Source organism: Gallinula chloropus (assembly GCF_964237585.1).
Source record: "Gallinula chloropus genome assembly, chromosome: 5".
Classification (NCBI taxonomy): Eukaryota; Metazoa; Chordata; class Aves; order Gruiformes; family Rallidae; genus Gallinula; species Gallinula chloropus.
Window position 1 is genome coordinate 14,773,635 of NC_140090.1, and position 19,997 is coordinate 14,793,631.

A 19,997-nucleotide genomic window follows, 5' to 3' on the forward strand; every position below is an offset into this window, starting at 1 on the left:
ATTGTGTTGCATTTTGTTTACTGCCTCTCTGAGACAGGCTACGGCCACCAGTCAATCTGCAGAACATTAGAAGTACCTACTTAATAGAGGCAGAATTTTATTGAGTGAATAATTACATCCTATTACTGCTGAAGTAATCACCTTAGATACAACCGATGCCTCCAGAGAGAGGTATGTTCTTTCCAAAATGCCACCCTGGACAATTCATTTTACTTCTGTACAAAGCTCCAGAATCTGTCTGACCATATTGTACTACAGGTTGCTATGTTTTCAGAGGATGAAATTTATGTTCCATGAAATATGCCATTGCCAAAATTAATAGGTAAATGAACAAAGTGAAACAGACCATTAGAACCATTGCAATATTGTAGTTGCTGGGTTGTGGCACAAAAGCAGAAACTAATGGGTAAACATAATTGTATTATAGTGACAGGAGCTATCGATGTATAGTACACAACTGTGGTTACACAATGGAAAGCAGTCGACCGTTATGAAATATGATTTCACAGACAGGCCAATTGCAGGTAATCTTGCTTAGAACAATGCTTTCCTTGGCTAGTTTGTTTTAGCTGATGGAAAATGATAAATCGCAGCTATTTCTTTCCTGTCCTACTGGGATTTCATTTCAATTTCACATTGATAATTTTCATAATGCTTTTTTATATTATTCTGGACCACAACACCGAGATTTTTGTGTTTGCAGAAATGTTCCTGAGGCATGAACAGATTGTTCCTGAATATTCATGCAAATAGGAATTCAGCCAGAGGTCTTCAGAGTGAACGTTTCCTTTAACACCTTGAAGTCTTTCTGATGCCCTTGTCTTTAATTCTGCTCTGAAACAATGCTTCATAATTTTAAGTGAACACTCAGACAATATCTAATCAAGATAAACATTTCCTAGGCTGAACTGTGTTTGTATAACATGATTAAAAAGCATTGAATAGCGTTGAATCATAACATTCTATTAATGGACAGCTTGAGAGAAGCTACAATATCAAATGGTTGAATTGAAAAAAACCCACAATGCTCAAAGATATGCAGGATCAGTATATTTAGCCTGACTTAGGCAAGTAAGATATTGGATTAACTCCTTAGCTATTGCATCCTTCATTAAATTCAACTTCAGTTTCAAACAAAGTACAAAACCACAGAAATATTGTAGGAATTCTGATTTGCAGAGAAGCCAACAAATTCATCCATAGCTCATTAATGCTGCATTATGATCAGTCTCTAAACGCTTCAGCACAGATGGGCTGAAAAATCTGTGTTCCTGTAATAGAATAGACAGGTATACCCTGCACAACTGAAGTAGAGGAGGCTGGAGTAGCATCTTGAAGCCTGGCTACTGGAGTGGTGCAATATAAATTAGAATACCATCTCTAGCCATTTTTCAGACCCAGAAAAAGGATTGATTCAGGAGCTTCCTCAGATCACTGTGCCACTCAAGAATTTACCCATGCAGGAGGACTTTGTCAGTGACTGACTAAAATAGATTCAGAGCTGCTTTATTTTGCTAAAGTGGTTCAAAGTAGTTGAAGCACAGGGAAGAGTTGTCTGCGCAACTGTTTGTCTTTCTCTGTTAGAAGCTTTCAATCCACGTACTTACAAAAAACCACCCTGGTTACTTCGGTCTTCACTGAGCATCATCATTTGAGAGACTATTTAGTGGGGAATTTAATCCTAGTAATCTGTTACAAGGAAGGCTGAAATGGTTTAGAGCCTGTCTGGGCAACAGCCAGTATTGCTAATTGCATCCTTGGATGGGAGACCAACCAAGGGTTTTTCTACAAAGCAAAATAAAACTCTGTAGAAGTACCTGATCTAGTTTAGATAATGGAACTCAACACATGTGTTTTAGCATACCCTTCAACCACATATAACTGTTTCCATTGAACAGTATGTGAATTTGGTTAGCTATCACCACCTGGTACATTATTTGTACCTGATTTTGACCTCACGCTGGTTTTTACTGAATAGTCACACTATTACTTTCACCCATGGAAGAACACACAGCCAACTGAGGTTGTAGATACAGAGGTAAATCTTGGAACCTTAGTCCTCAAAGCACTAACGTTCCATGTATCAAGAGAACACTGTCTTACCGTTATACCATGCTACTTAATGTGAGGTAGTGCTATGATGAGTGTAACCCATGACAAAACAGTGAAAACTTGAATGCTCCAAATGCAGAATTAGGTGACTAGTTGAGTGATAATATATTGCCTAACCTAATGAAAAGACATTACTTTTAAATAATGGACCACATCATAGATTTAATTATCCCAAGGCAAGGTAGTAGGTGCTTCATGCAGACAAGGTCAATTACCTTATCCAGAAGAGCCTGTTTGAAGTGTATTATGAATAATTCACAGACCTAGAAATTAGCTTTGAAAAAGTGTCCTAGCTATAATGTGGTGAAAGCATTCAATTTCTTTTTTAATGTATTTAAGATAACACCCAAAGGACAATTATGGCTGCTTAACTGTAAGACTACTTAAATGACAAGAAATGACAATTGTGTGGTCAAATTCACATTAATGCATTATGCAGAAGAAATCATTGTCATCGTGACATAATTGTATCGGGACACAACAAACTGATATCAAGCTTCATCTTGTAGTTTTAAATGCTGTATCAAATTTGATCAAAGATTGATGCATTTATTAACCTTTCTCAATAAACAAGACAGCTGTTGCTGTACTAGTTTTGTTTATTTCATTTATTCAGGGCTTTTAGCTCTTTGGCTTTCTGGTGTGAAAATGAAGGTTTAGAGTGATTGACTGACTTTTATGATTTTGGAGAGTCTAAAAAACCCAAAGGTGGCACCACAACATTTAATTTTCCGTTTTTAGTCAGAACAGTCTTCTGCTTCAAGCACTAAATGACGCTGTTTCTGAGACAGTATTGTTCCAGGATTATTTAACATTAGAGTTAAAATAATGACAGTAGGCATGGTAGCGGAATGCATACTCACTTGACATATGGTGACCTTAGGTGTGAATTAGAAACACAATAAACCCGTAAGTCTGGGGAATAACATGCTCTCTCAGCATATTTTGATTCCACGGGCAAAACAATAACCTTAGCTTTCTCTCTTTGACTTTGCAATAAGTGGTAACGGCCGGGGGAAATCCCTCGAGGGCTGCAGTTTTCTAAGATGCCTGGCAAGAAGATGGCTAATTCATCAGGTACCTCAGTTTAAGTGTCTAAATGTAATAGTGACATTTCATGGCCTTTGAGTTTACCTGCTTTATTTGCGTGAAAGGGAGAGTTCAGCAGAATTTTAGAGGGTGCTGTAGAATCCCTTATCTAATGAGGCGTATAGCTGGCCTAGCCTTGTTTCCATTCACGTCAATGTCAAGAATCCCATTTAGTTCAACAGGAGAAGGCCTGGGATCCTTGCCACTTTCAAAAGTAAGTTTGAATATGAGGGAATAAAAAAAATTGACACAATATCCGTTTATATTACAAGCTGCTAAATATGTGATGGAAGTAGGAAACTGCCACAAAGAGGCAGGGAAGAAAACTTCCATTAAAGCAAACACACTTTCAAATAAAAAGCATGGGAGTTGAGGGGTTTTTTATATTCTCCATCATCCATCTTTTCTCCAAGGATCAATGCTCCAAAAAAAGCTTAAGAATTCCCTTTCCTCTGCCTTCACACAGTTGTTGGCCTCCACCCCAGTGGTTTCTGGGAGGACTTGATAAAGACTAATCTGAGCCTAAGAGACTTGCTAGTTGATGTACTTATTTGCATGCATGAATGTGAACAGATGTTTACATAGTAGTGTTAAGTAGGCCAGCTGTTTGGGAGTCATTTATGTATTTTATTTAAAAGTAAAGCTGTACGGTTAAAACCTTTAGTCACAATGAGGAAGAGAAAAGAAACCCAAATTCAGACAAATGCCTGTCTTCCTGTATCAGGGAGTTGCTTCCTTTACTCCCATCAATTTTCTGTATCTCTGAATTTGCTGCATAATATAGCAGCATCTTATGTGAATCTCTGCATCTGCACCTTATCTTGACAGGTTGCATGTGAGTGGAAGAAAATACACAGCACAGCATCAGCTTTGCCAAACTAATTTGTCTGACGGTGAGGGGAGAAAAGAAGCAATGCTGAGATGAGGGCAAGGAGGGAAAGTTGTCACTTTTCTTTATAAAAGGTTGCATATTGCTGATTGTTTCTATAGTCTTCTAAAATGAAGCATACATCAGGGTAACGTGTGCATTTGTTCTGCTCTTCAGATGTGAGGAAAAGCATAAGCCTTAGGAGTGTATTACAGCCATACATGTGTAACTTATATTTATTAATTCTTTAATGCAACTGCATGAAGGCATTGTGTTAGAGAGAAGAGGTTGGAGATAGAGGTTCTTGTGTACTCTTAAAAATAGTTTTCCCTTCAGAGATTCCTATTTTTTCCAATCTGAGACTGAATCTAAAATATGAGTGTTGGATCTGTTCTCATCCATGGCTTCATTTCCTCTGACCCCTGTCCCCCTGGGGCTCTGTCTTGAAAAGAAAGCAGGCAAATGATGTAGACTGTTAAAAGGAAGTGATTAAGACCAGTCACTTTTTGCATAGCTTTTGGAAAACTCTAGCAATGTACATTAATATATACCTTGCCAAAATCCTACACTAGCCTTAGAAAGACTTACCTGTCTCAGTTGTATTTTTTACCCCTAAGCATCACTACATGAGGGAAAAGCCTACGTCCCTCCAAACTAGTAGTAGACAGAATCTGTAGTAGGTTATACTTGTTTTGAGGAAGGTATGTTCAATTAAGGAGCCTTACTTTTAGAAGGAAAGATGGTGATGGATGTGATGATCTTGTAGGATTTTGATTCACAGCCTTGATACAGCCCACAAGAAAGTTTAGTCTTTCATCATCTGTGATGAAAGTCCTGTGGTAGAAAGTTATGTTCTGGGTAAAGATCTTGATTCTTACTTCATGAAGCTTGTAGATTAACTGAATGGCTCTGGTGGTTCTGTCCTTCACCATTAAATGCAGAAGGCACATAGATGTAACCATCTCAGTTAAGTGCTGAAAATTAGTTGAAATGAACACAAAATTAATTACTGTGAAAATATGGACTGTAACCTTGTTGACTGTACGCTCAATGGAAAGAGAAGGGAAAAAAAGTATTTGATATGCCCCTTGCACCTGCCATGAGTGATGTGGCAGCTGGAGTTCTCTCAAGTCAAGAGCTATGCTCCAGTACTGCCAAGAAATCAATGAATGAGGCCAGGTCATCTTCTGCTGAGTTGGGATAAGATGCCCTGATCTAGCCTTGAGGACTGGAAGTGCTGTCTCTGAAACTGTTAAGCCTTGTGTCTGACTCTCTGATGCTGATGCATTTCCTAGAGCTGCTGAAGTGCCCAGCCCAGCTCTGCACTGTGTGTGTGTGTGTGTGTGTGTGTGTGCGTGTGTGTGCGTGTGCGTGCATGGTGAAGGAGGGAGTTGGTGTCTCCATGCAGTTCCAAGAGGAAGGACTGTTGGCTCTACTGGTTCCATGGTTGTCATTCTTCTGTAGCTTCTGCCTATTCCAGAGTTCACTGCTGTGGTAAAGCTGCAGTGGAGTTTTTCCTTCTGATCCAGGAGCAGAAAACTGTCTGTTGAGCTGAATAATCTCTGTCAGTGATAGTAGAGCTACAGACCATAGCTGAGCAGTTCATATTCTCTCCAGTACAGCCTGTGCATGAATATATATACACACCCCCTTGTATATATCCTTCTGTTTGCTACAGTGGTATAGAGATATCCACAGGAACCTGAGACCAATTAAATAGCAAAAACTAAATAGAAGATCTATTTGAAAGATGTAAACTCATTGCTAACAGGGTGAAGAAAAAAGAGCTGCAAATTGATTAAGCTGTTCCACAGAGAAGACAGATTGTTGTCATCCTGACCTTTAAAGCTGGTCAGGATATATCAATAGGCACATCTTCTGAGTACAGTATTCTATGAATTTTTTCGTTTATATTCTCTTGTTTTTCTCCTTACATTCTGGCTTGGAGCCAGTTCATTTCATGGTCTTGCCTATACATATGTTCTGCTACAGCTGCATTTTTCCAAAGTGCCCAATTTCACAGCACTCCAGCCTTCCTTAGGATGACAAATGATGCCCCTGCTGCTCTGACCAACAGAACTGTAATTGCAGCCTGAGACTGGGACAGCTGAACAAACGCCATGCTGCAGTTTGGGTATATCCTTCAGCTGAAACTTGACTGCAATTGTTTATTGTAGTCGAGTTTCCAATTCCACCACTTAAGGCATTAGCTGCTGACATTAATTGTAACACTGAGGAAAGCAAAATTGCTCAGCAGTTGAAAGCAGTGTCAAATCAGCAGTTATTTATTTACCATTGCTCTGTAATGTGTTGTAACACATCAGACTATAAAGAAGTTTAATGAGTTGCAGTAATGCTTGTAGCCTCTCGGAGATACTGGAATGCAGCTTGATGAGGTTATTTTTTTTGGATAAAGCTCTTAAAACTGGACTTTCTCCACTGCTTCACTGGATGCCCAGATGGGTGCTGTTATGATCATGGTGAGCACAACTGAGTGTTGTCTTTTGCCAACTAACATGTTTTGGGATTAAAAATTAAACAATCCAGTTCAGCTGGCCTTCTGAGATTTCAGTTCAGTGGGGATGTAGGAGAAGGGTAGGAGGAGAGGCTAAGAGCATGGTTTTGACTCTGCTTTTCCAATCTGCCTTGTTGGCTCATAATTAGTATGAGTCTCATAAATTTGCCTGGGTTATTCTCTGAACTCTTTTCTGCATGTTGGTTTCCTTTTTTTGGTTGTTTACAATACTTGGTTTTTAGAATACAGCAAATATTATTGCATACTCTGCAAAGGGACTTTTTCAGCTGTTTAGCATAAATTTAAATATATTGCTCTATTGCCTTTTTTTAAAAAAACCAAAACCCAACACAACAACAACAAATCATCTGGCTTTTTATATAAAGCTGCATGGGGAATGATACTGGATTTCTCTCTTACCCAAGATGCTCAATTTCCCAATTAATTTTACAGAGAACTTGAGATCCTCACATCTCGTTTTTGAAAGGATTCTTTCCAAAACAGAAGAACCATCCAAGTAATATTTGTGACTGTTATTGTCAGTTTGAAGAAAATCCCCTCAATTATTTAATTTGGGATTGAAGCTTCAAAGTGAAAAAAGATATGTTATTACTTCTTCTAATTTATTTTCTATTATGACTGTTTTTCTCAGGTTTATTCTGCTTTAGATGATCAGCATTTTTACTGATATTTTCTGACTTCTTTCATGGCTTAGGTTGATCTTAAAGTCGGTAGTTATTATCAGACACTTACAGGAACCTGTTAGCAGTTACACTTCAAAAAGGCACTCTGAGGAAATGACATTGTCACGGTGACTTTCTGATCAGATTCACTCCATGTAAATAGATGTTATTCTCTAGCTGTCACCCATGCTGTGTTAACCCGGGAGCTGAAAGGCGAGGTGTGTTCCTGTCGCTTTGTGAATCAATCTTGCTAACAAAGAGTCTCTACACCCAAATCTAGTTTTTATTGGTCCTAGAAGCTGTCACTCAAGTACGATGGGAACAAAATTAATCTGTCTTTTGTGGAGGGTTGTCAAATCAGAAGATAGTCTATTTCATTCACTTAGGGACTTCTCAGTGCAGTGTGAGCAGGAGAGGGAAAAAACCAAAGTAATAATAAGGATACTTTTCTCATTATGAATGCTGGTAGGTAAAACTGCATATACAGGAAACAGTTCTGTCGAGTAAGGTAATTCCATTTTTACTCAGACACTTTTCAAAATAAAGTGGAGGGAGAAGAACTGTTATTAGTGTATGTAGTTTATCCCAGAGGACCAAGGAAAGATTGCTTTCCACAGCATGTTTTTCTGTAACTTATCCAGTCTCCTATTAAATGTCCCAAATGTCCCCATTTTATCTATTCTCTTTTTCTAGTCTATCAAATTGCATTTTGCTGTGGGCATGATTGAACAAACCTTCCGTGGGTTCCTGCAAACACTGGATTAAATACTGCATTAACTCCACAAAACTTTATTCTATAAACTAGACCAACCTCCTCTGATATTCGACCTGGCTTCTGGACTATCATTAGGCCGGGCTGTAGACCTAGGTTTTTATGGGGTCTCTTGATGAAGGGTTCAAGCTGGTAGGCAGGCAAGAGTGCATGAGACTGGGAACTGTGCAGAGGGTTGGAGGGCTTTGCTGTACACCTCTGCTGTTGCACCAAATTGCTCCAGGTAGGGTCCCTCTGTTAATCTTCATCCATGCCCTATCCCAAGAGCTTGAGCTGTCACTGTGGATCTTTCAAGAATAAATGGATTGAAGAAATAATTAGGGATTTTTGTTTTTTTAACCCCCTTAAGAATGATCCCTCAGACCTTTATTTCAGTCCCTGTGTACCTGCAGATGGTGCTTTAACCTGTTTTAGTGACAGCCACAGAGTTTGTCTATGGAATTCTTACAATCCAAATGTGTGTCACAACAGCTTGAAGCAGAGGGCTGGACTAGAAGGTCTCAAGAGGTCTGTTCCAGCATCAACTGTCCTGTGCTGTTGTGAACAACCCAATGCTCAGTGAACACAAATTGGCACAAATAACCTGATTTCACTGGAGCCACATGTGTTTATTCCAGTTGATGAGTCTGGCCTTTCTTATCCTTGGAAAATAATAGCAAATGCATGAGCTGCAAAGTATTTCTTCCTGGCAGTCTTTCTTGGGACAGTTGCTCAGAGTGTTTTTACAATTCAGTGCAAGTTGTTGTCTCACATGAACATTGGTTGATAGTTTGATGCTCCATTCATAGTCTTTGACACCTGTTTCCCCCTGTCCTCTGAAATGTTATTTCTAGGCTCTGAAATTGCTTTTCTCTATGGAAACTTAGTAGGTAAGAATAAAAACTGCTATGATAAACAACTACTCTCACCTTATAGAAGGTTGTAAGGTACATAAGTTCAGCTGTCTCTCCTTACCCTGTGGCCCTTTCACATCCGTTATAAAACACTTTAAAAACAAAGCTCTGAATAAAAGCGTATGATCTGTGTAAACACACTCATCTCATCCAAGCTTTCCCCCGGTCTGAGTGGTGTGTATACAGTGATCTAAAATCAGGCCACCTGAACAGTGAGCTAATAAACTAATGTGGGTAAGACTTCATTAGGACATTGACAGACAGTTACTAGCTCCAGTGTCATTCCTGTTGTCTTCCTTATCCCTAGAGAGCCACTGCAGAGCATTGGTTTGCTACAGGTACAGAGAACCCCAGGTCTTAATCATGTGTGATCCTTCATTACCCTGTGGCATTTTCACAGGGACGGGAATGATGTGATCTTGTTATCTTTTGTTTATTAATCTGTTAATTAAGCACTTCTTGCTTGCTACTCACTATTTTTATACAGAAGAACTGAGTAGGAGTGAAAGTCTATTGCCCTGGGCACTGTGCTGAGCCACCACAGGAGGCAGCCTTCTGGTGGAGGTGGATGAGATGGTACTGGTGAAGGGGGATGAGAATGAACGCGTAGGAGCTGAATGATTGGTGTGAGGACAACAAATGATGGCATCATCTTATTGCCATTATTCTCAACTGGCTCTACTTATGACATAGCAAAAAGGGTCCGGACATCTGCTGAACAGAATCTGCTTCTCTGGCCCAGGCAGGGTCATTCTGGAGCCTGCTGTGGTTTATCTGTGGTTATTGTTCGCTTGCGGTTGAATTCAGGCCACTGACAGGTGTCAGGTCCCAGCACAAAGGAGGGATGTGTCAGGTTATGCATCAATGTTACAAGCCTATCTGTTAAGGTGATGTAGGGGTTGTTTCTCTGAATTTCCCTGAAGGAAGTAGCTAAATAAAAAATGGGAAAGGGAAGGAGGAAGAGGAAAATAAGTTGAAAGCAAGAGGGACAGATTTCAAGTGAAGCTGAGCTTAGCATGTGTGAGATAAAGTAAATAAGGTAAAATGTTTTGTTTCAACAGGTAGACTATCCAGTCCATCTTCAGCAAAACTCCTGGGGATTCAAAGCTGATACTTTCTCTCTAAAAGCTGCAATATTCTCTGTGATTTGGGTTTTTGGGTTGTTTTGTTGCTGCTGTTGCTTTTTCTTCCTAACCTGCATGCCTTCAGCTATTCCCATAGTTTCTCTTGATGGCTGGAGTCCCACTTGCATCTTTCGGGAAACTTGTCACTTGGCCAGAAATTTATTGAAAAAACAACCCAGCCTGAGCTGGCTGAAGAGAAAGCAAATACTCATAATATTTTCAGTCTTCTTTGGCCTTCAGCAGAGACATTCATGAGGCATAAAATTTTAGTTTGGATATAGATTGAATCTTCCTCAGTATGTAAAAGTGTTTGGGTGTGAAATCCTTATGCCCATCTTCAGATCTGCCTCTCAAAGGGTTGATGATGATCTTGCTTTTACTGAAGTGCTGTTGTGTGCAATGGCCCAACTCTGTCATTGCAGCTCAGCAGTTCTCCTCGTTAGCCTCCTGTTCAATCTAGAAGAATCAAAGGTCCTTGTTTATTTACCTTATTTCCTCCCATTCTCATCTGTGAGAATACCTCAACAGCTCCAGGAAGCACAGAGCACACTGTGATAACAGCTGCTCTAGAGAGAGATGCAGTTTCTCTGCTTGAGAGAGATGTGGACAAATGCTGCTGCATGAAGGTTTTTTCTTTTTTTAAGCAATTACTTCAGTCTGGGACTGTCAACAAAGTCAAAGTTCTGCCTTTCTTTCCCTTCTTTCTAGCTACACTTAAAAAATAATTTTAAAATTAGCTACAGAGTTTCAGACAGGTAACTTTTGCCCAGGGGTAGGTCTGCTGACATTGGCAGGAATACTTCACTGTCAGACAGCTGCTCTGAATAAGGGTTACTGGATCTGTCCAGAAATTATAGTCAAATTCAGTGAGAATCTTAACACTGGCACCGCTGCTATTTAAAACACAAGGGTGTCTCTTTTGCTGTGGTGTTTGATCAGCTGTGATTTCCAATGCAGTTGTGTTTGCCATCTCTGAAAATTAAGGTAGTGGTATGTGGGTTACAGTTTTAGAAGGAAAAAGGGCAATAAAACTGCATTGCACAATTGCCATGGGGAAGATTTTGGGTAAAAGGTAGGAAGTATCAGATAGTTGTTACGGCTGTACTGAAAAGAGAAGAGCCAGGCATAAACCAGGTTGTGTGCTCATGTGGAAGGGGGAGTAGTATGGTACAAAAACAGCTGGATGGTTCGCTGGCTCACACAGCGAATGATGTCCAAAGGAACCATGTCATTGGGGATTCCCATTTTTTCCTGGCCCATGTTACATATATTCTTCTTTCTTTTTTTTTTTTTTTTTCCCAAGAAAACCTGATCCTGAGTTAAAATCAGAAGGGTTTTTTTGGAGTACAGAGATCCTGCAACGTTGGACACCAGGTGTTGTTTCCCTCTGGGTGGCTGGGGCAGAACTATGAGACCTTCACTGGGGGCTGTAAACCAAAGAACTTTTTTTTTTCTCTGTTAAATCTCAGAATCAACTACAAAGAATGGGTAGCACACACCAGTTAATGCTGTGCAGCCTGAGTTCTCCCCACTTTGTTATTAAGCATATCCTTCCAGTGGTGTGAGCAGTTGTTTAAACCAATACAGGTTCTGAAGAAGTAAACTGTTGTCCTGGTTCTGGCCAAGTTGGAGTTAACCAGGACAACCATTAACCTATTGAATGAACAGACCACCTCTAAGAATATATTAATTGCATGTTATTCACTAAATACAGAATATTTCTCCAATCTATCCATAATTTTTGGCCAGAATTATTGTAAACACTTTTTATTTGATTTATCATGAACACTTTTTTTTCCTGCAAAGGCTTAAGGGGAAGAAATTGATTTTATTTCAATTTAATGTTTAAAATACTTATATAAAAGGCTACAAAAATGCTGTGATTGCAAAAATATCAAGCATGGGTAAAGAAGACCTTGGTAAATTCTTACAAAAAAATACTGAGTCAGTTTTCCTTTGTTGTCATTCTTACACCTTTCTCCTTTTTTTCAAAAGCCTTTTAAAAATGGATCAGCTGAGATCATATTTTATACTCTGGGTTGGCCTCTGGATTTAATTATTCAGGTTGAAATTGCTTTGTGTGTGTGTGTGTATATACGCAGATATATAAATTTTTAAAAATCTGCTAACTGCTTGTTTCACATACTGTTCAATGCATCAGGTGAGCTATTTGCAGGATTTGGTATTGTTGAAACGGTTACTGCAAACAGATATTTTAAGTTTTTGAGTGCTGTAACAAAGAATTGGCTTTGATTGCTTTATGCAATTCTACAATCAATATTTTCCCACTTTTCACTATCTCTTGATATCTGAATCTTTCCTTTGAAAACAGCATAAATGTAAATTATTCTACTTTTTCATCAGTAAGATGTGTAGATGTAATATTTAACAAATTCGGTTCTGCTTAACTCAGTTTGATTTCGGGGGAAAAAAAAAATAACATGAAGATTGCCAAGAGAATGTTGCTTCAATGCACCATGTTTATAGTGTTTCATCAGACAGATACAAATAAATTGACTTGCTGTGGTGGTGGAAAGGACCTTTAACTGACCTGTTTCAATGATTTGGGTACCCCAAAAGCCTTACTGTGTTAGAGGTATGTAATTACTGGGTCACAGTTAGGGTTTGTACAGCACAGGAGCTCACAAGGGATCCAGATATCTTTTTATAGTTCCATCATTAAATTTTTGCTTGTAGCAATAACAAGAGCAACCTGGCAAATGCTGCAGGCAAATCTTCACAAATATTTTAAATGTAATAGCTAAAAATGCGTGGCTTTGTTTTAACACATATGGTATAAACATAGAGCCAATGCTAAGACTTTCTGTCTATTTAAAAGTAAATTGAGTCCACAGAAGTTGCTTGGGATTTATATATGTAGTAATTTAGTCCTAAATGCTGTTGGAACGTGCTGCTTCTCCCTGTTCTCCAGCTTCTGAGTAGCTACACAAATAAGTTTTGAAAAAATTCTACGCTGTGTAAAACATGAGCAAGCCTAAAAATAATTTGTATTGCTAGTAATGTCGATGCCTTTTAATGCAGAAAATGAGAGATTTAAGAAGACAAATGTTTTCTTGTAAGCTGTTAGAGGGACACCAAATACATCTTCAGCCATTCTTATCACTAGAAGAGCAAGATACGCATTGCAGGTGAATTTGATCTCAATCTGCATCTCCTTCTAGAGTTCATTGGAAATAACCTCCATGTGTCTGCTATTCACTTCATAGTCCTCAGCCTCTCTGCTTGTGAACTGTTCAGTCTGTGCCAGCCTTGCTTCTGCTGAAGCAGATTTCATACAGAGAACTAACAGTGAGCAGTTCGGTTAAGCGCATTAATAGAGCACATACTGGAGATCTGCTGAAGAACTGACATCTGAAAGGAGCTTACTCTCTGCCTTGCTAGATGGGGAAAAATTGGGTTCTTGTCCATGCGTTTGAGTATTGTATACGCCAGGGTTTCCAAAGTCTTACTTGGCTATTCACATACATTTGTGCAGTAGCTGTTGAATAGATCACAAAGGACCAGCCTATGGAGACAGGTAGAGAGAAACCTCAAGATGATCAACTGAAGATGGTACCTCTTATTCTTTCCTTTCAGAAGACCTGTGCCAGCCTTGATTTCTGCAGTTTGTACCTGGCAGTACTTGGTTTAATGCAAAATACTGTCTGACTGCTTAGTTCTTCTATAGAATACCATATTAAATTATGGTAAAAAAGGGGAAGTAATTAGCACAGCTGTTTTTAGAGGCTTCCAGACAGCATCATCACAGAAAAGATTATTGTCCTCTGCAGAAAATTTAAAAAAAAACCAAAACCCCAAACCTTTTTCAGGATTTTGTTATCAAAATTAAAACCTTCCAGAGGCAGCTTGAACAGTACAGGAAGAAATCACTTGAAAGAAATTGGTCTCTGGGTGTTTTTGTACTGATTAATTCAGTCACTTGGGGCTTGTTTGCTTAGCTTGGTTTGGGACTTTTTTCACACATATTCTCCTTCAAAGCCATAGTATGGAGTTCAAAGCCAACCTTAATAATTTTGTTATAGTGGATTTCTTTTCAGTTCTAAATTGACAAAAATGTGTGGAAAATAATACTTCTATTTCTGCAGTAGGCTTTTGACTACCTTTTTTTGACTAAAAGATGTGTTACTGTTACAGTGTAAGCACAGAATGAAGAATTAGTAGCACTTCTTATTAAATGAAATTTTTTAGCTTAGAAATTTTAAAGTGGAGTTCAATTGACCTATGTAACCATTAGTTTATGGACCCATGTTAACTCCTTGATTCACGTCATTGACTTAGTCTGTGGCTTCACCACAGAAAGGAAATTAATTCATTTTGCAGTGGTGGAGAATTTATACTGCTTTGAAAAAATGGTAATACCATGATTACAGCAGAAAAGATATTGCAACCAATCTACAGGCTTAGGAGAAAGTTTCTTAACACCTGTTAGGCCAACTCAAACTCAATGTAAGCTGCCCTCCAGCTCTGCCAAGGTATAATGGTGCAAACTTCCTGGAAAGAGCTCGGGGATAGGTTGATTGGCATTGCTAGTGAAATTTACAGGTCTATGACATACAATATATTTTTCAGTAATTCCTAAGTACCTTAGATTTAAGACCTTCGCTGAACAGTTCTGTGATTTCTCATGTGTTAAAAATTAAGCATGTGGAAAAGAGTTTTGAAGGATTGGGGCATAATTTTCCTTAATACTACAATTGATTTCTAAGGGACTAGTTAAGGAGAAAAATTTAGTCATTCTGAGTAAAAGGTGGCAGAAGTGTGCCTAATAAATAGATTTTTTTGAAAATACACTAGTTTTTTTATAGTCTGACAATCTAAAATTGTTCCTCACAATGCTGAATGCTTTATTTTTTAGCACTGTATTTAATTTAGTTGTAAATGACTCAAACTGTGGTGCTTCTACTGCTTTCTCAGTCTACATCATAAATCTGAATGTGCGTGTTTGCTTGGTATTGCTCAATGAAACAAATAACAACAGATCTGAAAAAGATATAAGAAAACTACTCATTCTTAATTCCTGTGAATGATTGCTCATTTCACTGTTATGCTTAAGCATACAATCATTTCTGCCAAAAGAATCCAAGGCACAGGTTGAATTTGATTAATGAATACCATTATTTGCTGATGGCCTGAAGGATTTATCTTTATCTAAATATTTTTTTCCAGAATGAGCACTTTTAAAATTAGATTAAGCACTTCTGTATAATATCTATTTCAACTCCTAGACAAATCACCCTTTTATTCAATTAACATCACTATTCCAAGTTTTACCAAGTCATTTCCAAATAATATAGTATAGGCTTGTTTCACTGGCTGCAGTAATCATCTTCTGCAAGCAAATCAGCTGAAAAGAACAGGGAGAAAACATACATGTGTTGACAATAATATGAGACCTAAAATAAGCGTGCACATTTTTGTAAGACGAATACTTAGATGTTCTTAAATTGTGTTTTTCTAATGAGTACCACTGGGTATTGGCCAAATTCGTCATGTCTTAATTGTTGGTATCATGAGAATGGAGTTGCTCTTCCTATTTTTATTTTCCTTTTTTCATGAATTTGCAGTTCAGCAATCTAAGCTCGGAAGGAAAACAAATGTGAATTAATTTGGCCAAGTGATTCTAAACCTCATTTGAATTAGTCCCTTACACTCTACAGTTAACCTTGATTGCATTTAATTTTTTAGACTTTCTTGTTTTGAATAATGATGAAAATTCCCTTCTAATAAAGTTAGTAAAGCAGAAGAATAAATTGATACATTTTTCTACATTAGCAGTGCAGTTTATTTTTCCAAGCTCCTCTGATCAAAATGTCTTGATATGTCAATTTTGCTAAATTTTGCCATCTACCTGTATGTGTAAGTGATTACATTTCTTGATTTAAGGATTAAGAAGTCAATAAAAAAGTTATCTGAGCTGGAAGACAAAGTCAATCTTAGCAAAATGTTAATCCGTGGATTTCATTACATCTGAATTTGCTTACTGTATCTGTCTATTAATATTTAATGCTTGATGTATGACGGATTATGAAATTTAAACAAAAACTATCTTGGTTTATATAAATACAGAGATCTTAATGCTCCTGTAGATAGAAAATAACTTCACAGAGACAAATTAATTCCCAAGTAGGGAAATCTTTTCCCCCACTTATCTCCTACCCAAATCCTTAATCTAGGATGTTTTATTATCTTATGGAGCTTTGATTTTGCAAATTCCACCCTTGGAGAGCACATTAAAATCCCTAGTGCTGCTCCCTTAGAAATCGATACAAATTTTTGTCTTCATTTTGAGAGGAACTGTATTAAGTCCATAGTTAATAGGTCAGTTCATGAGTTATTTCGGAAGATTTTTTTCTTTCTATATATATATGAGTCTTAAGGTAAAAAAAATTGACCTAAGATCTAGAGTCTCCATAGCAGGTAGACTCTGCAAGAGGTCCTTGGTCAATACTGGATGATTCAAGACAGCTGTGTAGTATGAGTTCTGGCAGGGGAATTGTTTTCAAACTCCTTCATTGACCAGCTCTCCCCTCTAGCGTCACACAAATCATAGGACACAGCTGGTGCAGACAGTGGTGTTGGGTTTTCGTGTCAAAAGTCTTTGGATCTGAAATGCACCAAGGTTCTCATGGGTGATTGGTACAGACCCCTATGGGAAAAACATCTGCTCCTGAAACCAAATGGGATTACCATAGAGCTGTTGCTTTCTCAATGCATATTCCATGAAATGGAATTTTGGCAAAGTTTATGGTTTATTACTTCATCTGTAGCTTGCAACTTTTCTTTCAGTATTATTTAACATGCCCACCTCCATTTTCTTTTTCATTCTCAGGAGAATTCAAATGCTTATCAAGTTCTCTTTCTCTCTCTTTTTATCTTTTCTCTTTTTTCCCCCCTCTTTTTCCCTTTCATCCAGATGGAATGCCATTTGCTTGGTGGGTTGGCCGTGCCAATGAAAAGCATCTTTACTGGGGAGGATCTCTTCCGGGCATTCAACAGTGTGCATGTGGACTGGAAGAAAGTTGTCTGGATATGAGATATTTTTGCAACTGTGACGCAGATAGAGAAGAATGGTAATAATTTTAACATGTATAGCAGTGTCTGTATGAGAGCTGGGGATAGGAAGTAGGGCAAGAAGGCTTAAATCTTTTCCTGATTCACGCTCAAGAAGCTTGAATGGCTTGAGTATGATCAAATGAGAATCAAAGTCAAACTAGAATTTAGACTTCTGATTTAATCCTAAATTTCTCAAAGGCAAGATATTGGACTGAAACAGGTTGTTGGGATGGGTTGTCTCCAAAGAATCTTTGCTGTTGAATGCCAAATCCAGTTGTTTAGTTTGTTTTAAAATTTCCATTGCTTCAATTTGAACATTGCATGAATGAAAGCTCTATGAGGTTAGTGCATGGCTATAGATGAGAGCAGAAAATTCAGCTATATAGACAGCTAAATAACAAGAAATCTGTTCTATCATAAAGACTAGTGTTTTTCTTATAAAACAATATTCTTTATGTGTCCTAACTTTCTTTTACACTGGGTCTCGACCTTTTTAAAGTCAACAGAAATACTTCCTTTGGCTTCTGTAGGTTTTGGTTCAGTCTCCATAGGAAGCTTTAGATTTACAGCATGAACGTTCAAAACCGTCCTCAGGTTCAGACCTTTGCTGTCCCCCAATGCCGCATGAATTTGTGAAGGAAACCTCGTAACCTTCTCCCATTCTCCGCACCTTCAGAGTCTCTCAACCAGCTGAGAGCTAGTTGGTGAACTTTCCAATTAATTCTCTGCTTGAGTTGGAGGGGACAGGAACGTTGTTTGAAAGTACAATTTGAAATGCTGTGAAAATACATGTAAAAACTCAGCTTTACCCTCTCTCACTTCTGGACTACTCAGTGATAGGAGCTGATGCCCTTTCTCTAAAAAAAGATATTTTAACCTCAAGTAGTTCAGAAATTACGAATAATGAAAGTAGACAAGAAATGTCTTGCTGTAATAGGCTACTGAGTTAGAAATAGTGTCTGAATTATCCCTGTGAAACTTTCACTTAAAAGACAATGAGTAGAAAGGGACTGTAAGGGGTATTGAAACAAAACAAAAACAAAAACAAAAAAAAAAAAAAAGAAAAAAGGGAAAAAACCCCAGAACCCAAAATTCAGAAATGACATGTAAGTGTGGGGCTTTTTTTGGTTGCTCAGTTCCCAGACAGTGTGATTATGTGCTTGGGCCCTTTATATCCCTGGGGTCACTATTCGCTTCCAAAAATTATAACTGTAGGGGAATTTCTTTAGGAAGGTCTTTATGTAAATGTTGGTTTATGCATGTGATTTTTATAGAAAGGCCAGGCTGTGCATGTTAATCTATCTTTTCTTTAATGTTTGGTTATCAGAAGCACTTTGGTGAGGTTTGAACATGAGCATCAAAAGCATCTGCTTTAACTGGTGCTTGGCTCCGTTCATAATCCACATTTCACTTTTCGGTGAGCTGCTACTCAAGCAGACCAGGGTTTGTTACGCTAGTAGACCATTGGGATATAGTCTGAGATTGCTGGACAATGCACCATTAGACTGTACAAGCCAATGCAAGGTGAAAGCTAAATGCAGTTTTAGAATGTTTAGAGTCTCCTAAGGAAATGATCCCTGAGTTATGCTGTGGGTGTTTATTTCCCTTTTCCCCACACACACAATGGTTTTGAATGGCAGACACCTTTCAAATATCTGTAACAGAGAAGGAGGAATCTCAAAAGCATTAGAAATTATACATTCTATGAAAATTTATGCCAGGCTAAGGGGAAAAAGCCAATTAAAACACACAAGAAGGAAGTTAAGGAAGCTTACACTTTTATTAGATTTTGGAAAAACCTCATGAGAGAGAGAGATGTTGAAAATCATGCTTCATTAGCTTGGCAGCTCACAGAGCTACTTTTTTCTCCTAATTTCATGATAATAACAGGATATGCATAGAAGTTTCCTCAGCTAAACTGCCTACTGTTTGTTGGTTTGGGGTTTCAGGTGCTTTGTTTTGTAATCCATTTGAAATTTGGACTTTGGTGGTATTCTAAATTGCAGGTTGCCTTTTTAAAAGCTAAAACCCCCCTGACCTTTACGAAGAGTTTCTAAACATGAGAAATTTCATGCCTCTTAAAGACTGCTTTTGTGTTTCTCTGATAGAACGCTGACCCCCTGATATATAATGAGCATTTGAATCTGAAACCTGCTGAGATCTGAACTGTGACTTTAACCTGCTATACATTATACTGGAAGGAGCAAGACAGCAGTAGATGCATTTATTTGCCTTAGCATGAAATAAAATGGGTGCTGCAGAGTGGAAAACCAGAAAATCATTCTCGCTCCTTTTAGATAAATCAGACTGCTCACTGCAGTTCCAAGGTAGGAACTCACCAGAATAACTGGAGCATCGCTCTGAAGAGGAGACAGGCTTAGGATTTGGCTTTGATTTGGTTTCCCTCGGCTAAGTGTAGGGTGCAAAAGAAGCTACTACTTTCTTAGAGCAGCAGAAAAACAGACAACAGGAGAAAACAGACCTGAAAAAAAGTCCTGAGCCAGGTGTTTGGCAGAACACAATATGCACTTCTAGGCATACTGACTTTTAAATGATATCTAAGCAGACACCTGAGCCAGCTGCTATCTCTAGGCTCTTACTTGACATGACACCAAGTTAGTCCCCCTGGAGTTATGCTGGCCAGATGAACAGGGATATAATTGGTTGCATGCTATATGGGGAAAGCTTTTGTGGTTTTCACCTTTCTTTTTATTAACGCATTCTAGTGAAATGTATCTTTTTCTGTCCAGCTCATCATTATACTTCCAAACTGGGCAGTGTGATGATAGTTGATTCTGTCATTGCAGTATAGTGAATCCTCTTCATGGGTATTTGCTGGAGAATGGGAGAAGATCTCTGCTGAGGGA

General features: G+C 38.3%; 1 protein-coding gene across 1 annotated transcript in view; it reads left to right on the forward strand.

Annotated features, from left to right (window-relative positions):
* Window positions 1-19,997, forward strand: part of CNTNAP5 (contactin associated protein family member 5) — a gene marked incomplete at both ends in the record, with an annotated part of 283,999 nt that overhangs the window by 211,035 nt on the left and 52,967 nt on the right. The window contains one exon of the mRNA XM_084265547.1: window positions 16,991-17,147. Within this exon, the coding sequence (XP_084121673.1) occupies window positions 16,991-17,147 (157 nt within the window). The remainder of the gene's footprint in view (window positions 1-16,990; window positions 17,148-19,997) is intronic.